The sequence below is a fragment of the Phoca vitulina genome, unplaced genomic scaffold (assembly GCF_004348235.1).
Source record: "Phoca vitulina isolate PV1807 unplaced genomic scaffold, GSC_HSeal_1.0 scaffold16, whole genome shotgun sequence".
Classification (NCBI taxonomy): Eukaryota; Metazoa; Chordata; class Mammalia; order Carnivora; family Phocidae; genus Phoca; species Phoca vitulina.
In genome coordinates this window covers 7,521,385-7,534,231 of record NW_022589719.1, presented here as the reverse complement: position 1 = coordinate 7,534,231, position 12,847 = coordinate 7,521,385, and the positions used below count along the sequence as shown (strand labels likewise).

The 12,847-nt window shown below is 42.0% G+C and overlaps 1 protein-coding gene across 1 annotated transcript; it reads left to right on the top strand.

The window, feature by feature from the left end:
- The first annotated feature begins 6,333 nt into the window (after positions 1-6,333).
- LOC116638728 (WD repeat domain phosphoinositide-interacting protein 2-like) lies at positions 6,334-7,642 on the top strand. The gene is given in 2 exon segments (XM_032414826.1): positions 6,334-6,692; positions 6,694-7,642. Coding segments are annotated over 2 exon segments (1,308 nt in total).
- The last annotated feature ends 5,205 nt before the right edge of the window (positions 7,643-12,847 follow it).

Here is a 12,847-nt window from a genome sequence, read left to right as displayed (position 1 = left end):
AGGAATCTAGATCTCACCAGAAACCAATCCAAAGACACCCTGAACTCAGAGAACCATGAGAAAATAATTTTCTGTTGTTTAAGCCACCCAGTCTGAGGTTTCCTGCTATGGCAGCCCAAACTGACTGATAGAGGGCTGGAAGTCAGAATTCCATCACAGTTCTGCAGGGGAGGGCCCCCACCTCCTTACTGCAGAGAGGCTGGGCAACAGGGCTCTGCCCCATGGACTCTATCCCTGCACCTGTTAGGGTGGAGGAGGGACATGACTTGCCCATGGTATGAGCCCTTTGAGCAAGCAGGTATGGATAAAGGTTTCTGACCCACTGGGCTGTACTTTTCACAAAGAACTTTTCACATACTTTGTCTAGAGAACCCAGGCTCCTCTTGTGGCTATTTTTTGGTCTTCACCTGTTTCCAGTTGTAGGCTTCTCTAGTGCCAAGACCAAGACAAATAGGAGGCAAGAAAAAAACCAGGGAATTCACTTCCAGGTAATTACTCGAGTCCTGAGGCTCCTAGCCAACACAACTTCTCTTCTCTATTTTTCAGACTTAACGTATTTTGTCCAGGGGGTTTTGTTGTGATTAGTGGGAGGAGCAAAATGGAATGCCAGAACTGGAAACTACAACTGATTTAAAAAAAAACCTTAAAAATAACTGCAGCATTCTCAAGGGTTAGAAGTTTTCTTGACTGAGGAACATATCTAGAATTTATTGACTCAGTCCAATATAGAAAACACTGTGCAAGGTAGGCTCAGTTCTTGTCTCAGTTTTTGTGTGACCTTGGGCAAATTGCCTCACCTGTCCATTTCTAAAACTCTTCATCTCTCAAAGACATACTTGGACTTGATCTGGATTAGTAAATAAGGTTCATCTCTTGAGCCATCAAAATGAAATAGGAAAGCTTTTTGAGACATACTTTAAGACCATGATTAGGCTTAGTGAGAAAGAACACTGTATTTTATTAGGAATGTCTGCCTTATATACAAGATAAGATTATAGCAGCATACCTTCTTTGTTTTTTATTCTTTGGACTAGAAGATCTCTCAGAACCTTTCTAGTTCTAAAATTCTATAATTCTAATACAAAAAAGAAATTAACTTCAATATATAGATATTTTAAATGAAGGTAAAAGAGGTAAAAATTATCTTATGAGAAGGAAAGATAAACCACATTAGGAACACAGGATGAAATAATTAAGAAAAAAATTTGTCTCCGTTTCCTGACAGCCACAGCAAAAAGGGAAAGTCATTGATTATCTAGATCTCACTCTTCTTCGTTGCTTCTTTTTACCTCCTTTCCTACCTTAAGATGAACTTATAAATTTTTTATATTCTCTTTTCTCTCTATGAATTTGGAAGCTGTAAAGAGTATTTCTATCTTTTAATGGTTATGCTTAGATTTAAAAAATACATTCTTTACAAGGGTTTCAAGAAGAGTGTAAAGTTATTCAGCCTTAATACCTCTATCCTCCTCACAAACAGAACAGAGATGTTAACCTACTAAGTATCCAGGGAAGACTCCATCTTATTTTCTATTATTCTTGTTCAAAGATTTAGGTTCATGTTTTGGATACTTTGCCACTTACTTTTTTCAGTTTCTCTGCTTAGTTTTGTATCTTGTATTACAGTCTTCCTCTGAGTTAAAATTTCTTCTTGCTAATGTATATCCTTTATAATTCTTTTAATGATGGTTTGTGAGTAAAAAATTCTCATGGTCTTATATGTGGGAAAATGTTTTTATTTCCCTACAATAAGAGTACGACGCCACTAGCAGTGATCACAAGTTAGGATTGGCAATCAAACTCACATATCACAATATGGTTGAATCTATCATTATATTGATTTAGATTTATAGAAGGATAGAAGTCAGGAAAAAAAGTATTTCTCCCATTGGGAAGCCCTAAAACTATATATGTAGACAGCTTCTTTTCACTCCCCTTACCTACCCAGGATGTGTGCAACAGATAGGGATAACTTCAATATGTATGTGTTTTTGGTTTTGTTTTTTAAGATTTTATTTATTTGAGAGAGAGTGTGTGTGAGAGAGAGAAAGAGAGAGCACGAGCAGGGGGGAGGGGTAGAGGGAGAAGCAGTCTCCCCACTGAGCAGGAAGCCCGATGCAGGACTCAATCCCAGGACCCTGGGATCATGACCTGAGCTGAAGGTAAACGCTTAACCCACTGAGCCACCCAGGTGCCCTGGGAGGACTTCAGTGTGTATGTGGTTTAACTTAGCACAGAGAAGCCACAGCTTTAACCCATCAATCTTTTATATTGTTCCTGTCCCATAAGTCCAAGTCTTGTATGCCTACCGATAGCAATCTCAGTCCAGAAGTACTCCCACCAAACCAAAATTTCACAGTAAATAAGACAAATTTTTGTTTCTTATATGTAACACTCCACATTTGTCTTATCTCAACATGTGTCCAAAGAAATGATGCTGTGAGAAGGAAAACAGAGATTTTCTTCCCAGGAAAGCCTTTTTATGTTTAGGTTCTGGGCCTAATCTCACAGGTGGTTTAGCCAGGCATAGAATTCTAGACTGAGAGTGATTGAGCGTGAAGGTATTGCTCCATTGTCAACTAGTATCTATAGTTGCTGGTGTGAAGTCCACTGTCTGCCTAACGGTCATTTCTTTAACAATCTAATTTTGATTTTTCTTTTTCTTTTACTTTCTTTCTTTCTTTTTTCTTTTTTTTTTTAAGTAGGCTCCATGCCCAGCATGGAGCCCAAAGTGGGATTGAACAACCCTGAGATCAAGACCTGAGCTGAGATCAAAAGTTGGACACATAACTGACTGATCCACCCAGGTGCCCCAAGAATCTGATTTTTCTAATAGATTTTAATATTTTCTCCTTATTTTTAATTTCATTATAATGCATCTAAGTATTCATTTATTTTTATTTATCTTTCTTAGAACCTGGATTACTTTTTTAATCTGAGGATTTGTGTCTTCAACACTTAAGCTAATGTCTCTTCAACTATTGCTTCTCTACTCTTTCCTTTATTTTAATTTTTTGAAGCTTCTATTAACCTAAATTTTACCGATCTATCCTCCAACTCTCCAAACTTCTCTTTCGTAAGTTCTTCAGTTCTACTTTGTTTTACTAATTCTCTCTTTGTGTCTTTTATAAAGTTTATACAATCTTATTTCCAGAAACTCTAATCACCCATTTCTAGATCTGCCTGTTATTGTTTTGTTTCTGCATGTTTTTCTTATTCTTTATTATGAATTGTTTCCTTATTTAACTTGTTGGTGAAAGTCTAAATATCTTACCATAAAACCTTTTTCAGATTGTTAAATTATTTTCCCTTCTTGGATATTCAAGTAGTACTAGACAGAAGTTTGTTTGTTTGTTTGTTTATTTTAAGTTTTCTTTCATGGCATGGTACCCCATCTCATACCCTAATTTCAAACAATTATCCCAGGTCTGATCCCCACTTGCTTGGCACCTTGAGACCCTGTCACTCCATGGGAACTAATCTCTAGTTATCTCTGCCTCTTTACTGTGCCAGGGCCTAGCAGACCCTCAGCTACAACCCCATTTATTGTTTTGCATTTCCATTCACTTTATGATTAAAAGAAACATATATGTGTTCTTTAGAGTATTGTTATTCTTTAAATTTTTCTCTTTTATTGTTTTTTCTATAGTAACTGTTACCAAAGAAGGGGGTAGCTCAAATGTTGAAACTTTGTCTTGAAGAGAATTATAATAGATCTCATTACCCAATATAAAAAGTATTCCACTTCTTTAGAAACATCCTTTTTTTTTTTTTAAGATTTTTATTTATTTATTTTTTGACAGAGAGAGAGAGACAGCGAGAGAGGGAACACAAGCAGGGGGAGTGGGAGAGGGAGAAGCAGGCTTCCCTGCTGAGCAAGGAGCCCAATGTGGGGCTCGATCCCAGGACCCTGGGATCATGACCTGAGCTGAAGGCAGACGCTAAATGGCTGAGCCACCCAGGCGCCCCTTTAGAAACATTCTTTTGAAGATACATTTAGTAAGATAATGGAAAAAGACTTTGGAGGTGGTTCTTCTGAAGTAGACATTTCTTTACCATTCCTGCATAAAACCAGATAGCATATTACTTAAATGTCATTCAATGATGACATTTCTAATGGAATTAGAGCTGTAGTCTAAATAAATTTTTAAACTTGGTTTAAGGTTAAAATGTAGAGACTGAATGGTTAGCTTCAAATATCCCTCAAATATCACTCTTCTCAGCTAAGCTTTTTGACAGGGCTGAATTTCAGTCAGTCCAAGATTGAGCTCTTTAGAGGAAGTGAAGACATTGTGTTGATTGAAAAGAGATCCATATGCTTTAGGCATATGTTTTAGACTGTCAGGTGGCAAGGCTGACATTCTGTTATAAAAATTCAGGAGCCTGACTTGTATTCTCACCCCAGCAGAAGGCCTTCTCACCCCCCAAAGTGAGCCATAGCAATGCCTGTGAAAAAGATAAACTTTTTATTTAAAAAGTGCTTCAAATCCTCTCAAAGTCTTGGGAGAAACCTCCCTTGAGGTTTTCCATAGCGCAGGAGGAATTTCCTAGGACCCAGAAGGAAAATATTGATAAAAGAAGACCTTAGTTCAGAGGGACTTTTAAAAGGAAGGAACACACATGTCCTTTTTATTCAAAGTTGAATTCAACAAGGAACCTCATACTCATCTCATACTCAGTTCTGAGGATAAGAGAGATGACGGTCAGTTGGTTCCTATCCTTGAAGGATCAGAACAAGACTAGAGACAGAGAGAGGAACCAGAAAATGACTAGTCCTCATGAGACAGAAAAAGACCAAACTAAGGCAATAAGAATGTAGAAGAGATAAGGAAGGTTTAAAATGTATTTAGGAATTTTATAATTCCAGAATGATTCTTACATCTTTTGCTTATTTGACAGAGATGATTGATAGGGCCATTAATCAACACAAAAAATATGGGAAGAAGAGAAGGAAAAGGAGCAATACAGCAAAGAGTTCAGCTGTTAGATTGGACTTTAAGTGTTTGGGAGACCTCCAGATGGAAGAATCTAGTGAGCAGTGTATATACAGTAGATTTTAGTATAGAAACTATAAATTTGGGAGTCATCAACTTATGGGAATATAGAATGAACAGAGAACTCCTGGGAGAGCAGGAGAAAGTTACCACTTTTGAATCCATCAAAAATTTCTCAATCAGTTGAGATAAATGAGTAAAGATCACAGATGTGGCATTTTTTTAATATCATGAAGCCACAGAACACCCACCTATCCTTCTTTACCTTTGTTGTATCTTGAAATTGGCTCAGCACATCTCCAACTGCTGACAAAATAACCAAGTAACCTGAAAAGTTGGATTTGGAACTAGATTCATTTTCTGAAATACATAAACTGCTAGCAAAAAGCTCAGTCTGAGAGAGAGAGAGAGATCATGGAATCCCACAGAGGTTCCAGTCCATGATATCAAAGGAGAATGCAAATCTGAGTAAGCAGTATCTCTCATAGGTGGACCAAAAAAAAAAAAAAAAGAGAGAGAGAGAGAGAGAGACATGAGGTGGGAGAGGTTCTCCAAATGCTTCATAGAGGGTCATTGGGAGGTATCAGGGCCCCAGGGATCAGGCAAAATTAAGAGAGCAGGTTAAGAGAAGACAGAAGCTTCCAGAATCTGGAGAGATTCCAGAAACAAGGCAGATGATGTATTATCAGAACTGTAGTACTTAGAGCTTGGGGGCTAGATCTCAGAGAAGAGGTATTAAAACGCCTGATAGGGGCACCTGGGTGACTCAGTCAGTTACGCATCTGCGTTTGGCTCAGGTCATGATCCTAGGGTCCTGGGATGGAGCCCCACTTCAGGTTTCCTGCTCAGCAGGGAGTCTTCTTCTCCCTCTCCCCCTCCCCCCAGCTCGTGTGCGCGCTCTCTCTCTCTCTCTCTCTTTCAAATAAATAAGTAAATAAAATCTTAAAAAAAAAACAACCCAACACCTGATAAATTACTTCCTCAATAGTACTCAGATCCACGACCTTTTTTCATCTCCGCTGCCACTTTGGTTTAGACCACCATTACTCCCTTGCCTTTATTGAAACAGCCTTTTACTGGATCATTCTGCCTCCAGTTTTGCTCTCTCCTCTTTAGTCCACTCTTGTCACTGCAACTGGAGTGACCCTTTAAAAGTATAAACCTAGCCCCGGCTCCGGAGCATAAACAAGAGCGTGCACGGGATGAGGCGGCGGTTGATCCCCCGGGAAGCCAGCTGTGGCCAGCGAGGCAGCGAGCGGGCCGGCGCCGACCCTGAGCGCACCCGACACGCCCCCCCACCCCCCCGCCCGCCGGCCGGGCCGCCCGCCGCGCGCCCACCATGAACCTGGCGAGTCAGAGCTGCAAGGCCGGCGCCGGCCAGCTGCTCTTCACCAACTTCAACCAGGACAATACGTCCCTAGCTGTTGGTAGTAAGTCCGGTTATAAATTTTTCTCCCTTTCTTCTGTGGATAAGCTGGAACAGAGCTATGAATGCACTGATAATGAAGATGTGTGCATTGTAGAAAGATTGTTTTCAAGCAGCTTAGTGGCCATCGTTAACCTCAAAGCTCCTAGGAAGCTCAAAGTTTGCCACTTTAAGAAAGGAACCAAGATCTGCAACTACAGCTACTCAAATACCATCCTGGCTGTGAAGCTGAACAGGCAGAGGCTAATAGTATGCCGGGAGGAGTCTCAATATACACAACATTCGGGACATGAAAGTCCTGCACACGATCAGGGAGACCCCTCCCAACCCTGCAGGCTTGTGTGCACTGTCCACACACAATGACAATGGTCACTTGGCGTACCCAGGCAGTGCCACCATCGGAGAGGTGCAGGTCCTCGACACCATGAACTTGAGAGCTGCGAACATGATCCCGGCTCACGACAGTCCCTTGGCAGCGCTGGTGTTTGACTCCAGCGGAACCAAGCTCTCCAGTGCCTCGGAGAAGGGGACAGTGAGTAGGGTATTCTCCATTCCAGAGGGACAAAAACTCTTTGAGTTCCGGAGAGGAGTTAAGAGGTGTGTGAGCATCTGCTCCTTGGCCTGCAGCATGGACAGCATGTTCCTCTCCGCATCCAGCAACACTGAGACTGTGCACATCTTCAAACTCGAGACTGTGAAAGAAAAACCTCAGGAGGAGCCCACCACCTGGACCGGGTACTTCGGGAAGGTACTCATGGCTTCCACCAGCTACTTGCCCTCCCAAGTAACAGAAATGTTCAACCAGGGCTGAGCCTTTGCCACAGTCCGCCTGCCTTTCTGCGGCCACAAGAACATCTGCTCGCTGGCCACAATCCAGAAGATTCCCCGGCTCCTGGTGGGAGCTTCCGACGGGTACTTGTACATGTACAACCTGGACCCCCAGGAGGGAGGCGAGTGCACCCTGATGAAACAGCACAGGTTGGATGGCAGCATGGAGACGACCAATGAAATCTTAGACTCAGCCTCTCACGACTGCCCGTTAGTGACCCAGGCCTACGGCACAGCTGTCGCCACAGGTACTCACGGGCCTTCATCCCTGACCAGACCTGCCTACACAGATGAGCTGGGAGCAGTGGGCGGCACGTGTCTGGAAGAGGAGGCCAGCGCTCTGCGGCTGGAGAAGGACAGTGAGCATCCTCCTATGATTCTTTGGACTGACTGAACTTGACTTGTGAATTCTGACCCCCAAAGCAGAGAACACTGGCTTGACGGAGGACTTTGTGTTATGCTGCTATGAACTTTGACCCGAGCTGGAGAGAGGATGACAGAGACTTAAAAAAAAAAAAAAAAAAAAAGATTGTAGCTGTGATCTCATTCCATACTGTTGAGAAATACATCGTTTTCACTTCAGTGGCTTTTAATCCTGCTTAGGAATCTTAGCTTTTTGTTTGTTTTCTCTTTTTGCCAAAATTAACTGTTTGGTGAAGCCCTTGAAACCTTGCTTTGCATGCATTAATGTGCCAAGCCAGAGTAGGAGAACTAGAAGCCACTTTATGACAACGGCAGTTGTTGGGTTTTTAAAATCTGTATAGAATGAGGAGTGTACACGAGGAGGTGACATCGTGCAGAGTGGTTCCGGGTGTCAAGGCGGGTTCTGCTCGGGCGGGTCCAAGAGCCCTCTCTCGGCTTGCCAGGCTTGGGGGCATCAGCCGTGGGGAGGAGAACTCTCTCCCCAGAGCCCCCCATGGGCCCTTTTCCCCCATTTTATTTTGTTAATTAAATTCTTTCCAAATTGGAAAAATAAAATAAAATAAAATAAAAGTATAAACCTGATCATATCACACCCACCTTCCATTTTAAAATCATTCCCTGTAACCCTCTTTCTCAAAAGATAAAATCTGAATCCTTCATGTGACTTTAAGTTTTCTTATGAACTGGTCCCCACTCACTTCTGTAATTCTGTTTCTCACCACATGCTGCCTAATATTCCATGGTCTAGACATACTAAAGAATGAGCAGTTCTCTAAACTTTCTCTCTCTCTTCCGGGTCTTTGCAAACTGCTGTTTTTCCTGCCTAGGATACTTTTCAGTTTCTTCATTTGGGGATGCCTGCTCTCCTTGCATCTCAGCCAAGATATCACTTCCATATAAACCAGAGTAAGTTGAGTATGCAACATGCTCCCAGAGCATCACATATTTTCTGTCATTCATTGTCCTGCCCTGTTCTAATACTCTCTGTCTAGCTCCTCCTCTACAACTTCCAGGACAGTATGGGCTATTCAGGTTACCATTTCATCCTCAGCACTTACCCTGGTTTCTTGAAAATGGCCAGTAGCTATTTGTTGACTGAATACTTCATTTTCCCACTGAACTACAGAGTCATGGGCTGTGGCTGGGAAGGTATCCTCTCCGTTACAGCTGATTTAGTACAGTGACTGAGGTGGACCTAGGATGGTAACAGTTAGGAGCCCCAGCTGAAGAGAAAGGAGGACTGCCAAAACCCTGATATCTCTGTATCCTGTTCTTTACTGTATAAGCATCAGAAAAAATAAGTTTGTGTCTGCTTATACTGGACCTATGTTATCTTGTATGTGGGACCTCTCTTTTCTAACTTCTGTTGTGTGGGATTGGCATCACATTCAAACTCTAAGGTTGGCCCTTGACCCCAACATGGTCAATTAGAATATGCTATTCCCTATGCTCCATTAATGCTCACATGACCTTAGATGAGCCAATGGGAGCCTTCCACGGACTTTTGCTGAAGCAAAGAAGAAGTCTTCCTGGAGAGAGTGTAAATTAAGCACAAAGAAGGTTGCAACTCTGATCTACCTAAAGTGTCGAGTAATAGAAGACTTGTGAAAGAACAAAAAAAAAAACATAAGGAAACCATTTAAAATAATGATATCTCCGATGGATTGTTCAGTGAATAAAATTACATATTTTACGCACATAACTGTAGTACACAGGTGTATATGTGTATTTATAATTCACGTTATGTTTATGTAGATAGATAGAGTTAGGTAATAGAAAACTATTAACAGGATTGTAGTTATATTTTTTCTGACTTATACATACAGTACCTATAACAAAGTTACCGGAGATAAGACTGAATAGCATGATTTTTAGAAAAATGATCCCTGTATTTTTAGGGCACGACTGTTAGGTGGGAGTTCATAAGGAGGACCATTACTTAGCAGTGAGAAATATCATTTCTCCCCTGAGGGGAAGGATGTTTCCACTAGGCAGAAGTTAATCTCTAGGCAGGAAATATGGCAGGCCTACGAACTGGATAAAGGGTGGACAAACTTTTTCTGTAACGATCCAGATAGTAAATATTTTTGGCTCCGCGGGCCATACTGCCTCTGTCACAGCCTCTCAGTTCTGCCACTGTAGTGCGAAAGCAGTCACAGACAATATGTAAATACATGAGCGTGGCTGTGGTCCAGTAAAATTTTATTTACAAAAACAGACGGACAATGGATTTGACCCCTGAGTCATAGTTTGCTGACGCCTGGACTATGGGAATAAAAGCCTTTCTCTCTGCGAGACCAGTTGGACGGCAATCCTACGTGTGGAGACACTCGGAGGCGTCCCACCGCTCAGAGTAGGCTGTCCTCGTACAGGGAGCAGGCCGGACTCCGGGGCTGCACAGGCGCAGAAGATGCCGGCCAGAGGGGAAGTGATAGGGCCGCCCTCCAGCTGCAGGAGGTTATGCTAGTCTTCTACGAGCAGAAAGCAAACTATTTGCAACCAAGAGTAGCAGTGCTGACAGAACCAGCGGGAGACATGAGCGGTGGGAATGCATCAGGATAGTGGTGGGGTCGCAGAAGGTGGCGATGAACAAAGATGGGCTCAGAAGAGCAGGAAACCACGAGAGAAGAAGGGCAGGAGCAACAGTACAACGATTAAGATGAAAAGCTCAAGTAGGAAGAACCCCAGAGACCTGTCCTGTGCCCATGGAAACGGTCAGAAATAGCTGGATGACACTTTGAGTGGGCCAACTTTCAAGCCGTAACCATTTGTAGAGCAAAAGGAGTTGCAATTGTATTTGATGTCACCAGCTAATGAGGCCAGAGACATAGGGGTTATTTACATAATAGCCAAAAGCTTCTAGGAATTCAGGAGTACTTGAAATTGAATTTGAGTTTTAGTCATCACAACATCTATATTCATTTGGAAAATAGTAGTATATAAAAATGCAAAACATGTTTTTATTCGGACTGAGATTGGCATGCAAACAGATTTATGTATTTACAATAATCCCATCCTCCCCATCCCCACCCCCCCGCCAGTGGTTCAAAGGTTGGTGCCATTTGATGTAACAAAAGTCCAAAGAGAGTGTGCTCAGGCTATTTAGGAAGGAACCTGCCAATCTAGCTGAAGAAGCAGAAGACGAGCCCTCAGTGCCCTTCGTGATCTGCTCCTGCTACACATTTTGCCTCATCTGATAGCAATGTCCATGTAGCTTTCCTTGGTCCAGCCTTACTGGCCTGCTTTTGGTTCTCAGGGAGCACCTTTTCCTCTCCTTCCTCAGGGCCTTGCAAGTGCTATTCTTTCTGCTTGGAACACTATTCCTTATCCCCACTTTCACCTTTGCTTAATATCTTCCTAGACATCCTCCAGACCAGGAAATTCCATGTTCTGTTCCAGTGGCATTATGGTGTAGGGACACAGCCTTGGTCTGTAGGTTGGGGGAACTGGTTTCTAGTCCTCGATCAACTTCTATCTAGCTGTGTATTTTGGGTTACTTTACCCTCTCTTAAAATTAATTTACTTTTAAGAAAATGGCTAAAAATATCACCTGTACCTAACCCAAAGAGCAGGCTGGAAATTCTAGGAGAAAACAGTGAAGAGTGCTTTGAAGAGCAGAAAGCACTATATTTGGAAACCTCCACAAGGACCTTTCTAGGATTCAGCCCAAAGCTCCCTCTCAGACTGCTCCTCACATGCTCTTTTCCTCTTTACAGTAGGTGTCAGAGATTTCAACTTGCTTTCCTCTCTTGTGATAACTGCCACTGATGAGGGATAGAAACAGAAAAACGTTCAGCTTTAGCCCAGAAGGCTGACCTATAGCTTGTGTAATTCCAATAAGGACCAAATATGTGCTGGTTGCTTCATTCTTAAAGGGTCTCATGACTGCTTGTATATCCCACTAATAGTTAATATCGAGCTGAATGATAAGCACCAGAGAAATCCTGTGAAAAGTAGCTTCACCAGTAGAAATTCAAAGAAGACATTTATAATCTAATACTGTCCTCTGCCCCTTGAGCACTAAGCATATATACAGCAAAAGTGCAGTTCTTTCTGCCCATGGGTCTTGTCTCCATGCTATTTAAATACACTTACTCATTTGCACCATACAATGTCTCAACAATTCTTTTTTTTTTTTTTTAATTAACACATAACGTATTTTTTGTTTCAGGGGTACAGTTCTGTGATTCATCAGTCTTACACAATTCACAGCGCTCACCATAGCACACACCCTCCCCAATGTCCATCACCCAGCCACCCCATCCTCCACACCAACCTCCCCTCCAGCAACGCTGTTTGTTTCCTGAGATTAAGAATCTCTTATGGTTTGTCTCCCTCTCTGGTTTCATCTTGTTTCATTTTTCCCTCCCTTCCCCTATGATCCTCTGTCTTGTTTCTCAAATTCCTCATATCAGTGAGAGCATATGATACATGTCTTTCTCTGACTGACTTATTTCACTTAGCATAATACCATCTAGTTCCATCCACGTCATTGCAAATGGCAAGATTTCATTTTTTGATGGCTGCATAATATTTCATTGTGTGTGTGTGTGTGTGTATATATATATATATATATATGTATGTATATATATATACATATATATAAAAATACCACACCTTCTTTATCCATTCATCTGTCGATGGACATCTTGGCTCTTTCCATAGTTTGGCTATTGTGGACATTGCTGCTGTAAACATCGGGGTGCACTTGCCCCTTCGGATCGCTACATTTGTATGTTTGGGGTAAATACCCAGTAGTTCAATTGCTGGATTATAGGGTAGCTCTATTTTCAACTTTTTGAGGAACCTCCATACTGTTTTCCAGAGTGGCTGCACCAGCTTGCATTCCCACCAACAGTCTAGGAGGGTTCCCCTTTCTCCTCATCCCCGCCAACATCTGTCTTTTCCTGACTTGTTAATTTTAGTCATTCTGACTGGTGTGAGGTGGTATCTCATTGTGGTTTTGATTTGGATTTCCCTGACGCTGAGCGATGTTGAGCACTTTTTCATGTGTCTATTGGCCATTTGGATGTCTTCTTTGCAGAAATGTCTGTTCATGTCTTCTGCCCATTTCTTGATTGGATTATTTGTTCTTTGGCTGTTGAGTTTTATAAGTTCTTTATAGATTTTGGATACTAGCCTTTTATCTGGTATGTCATTTGCAAATATCTTCTCC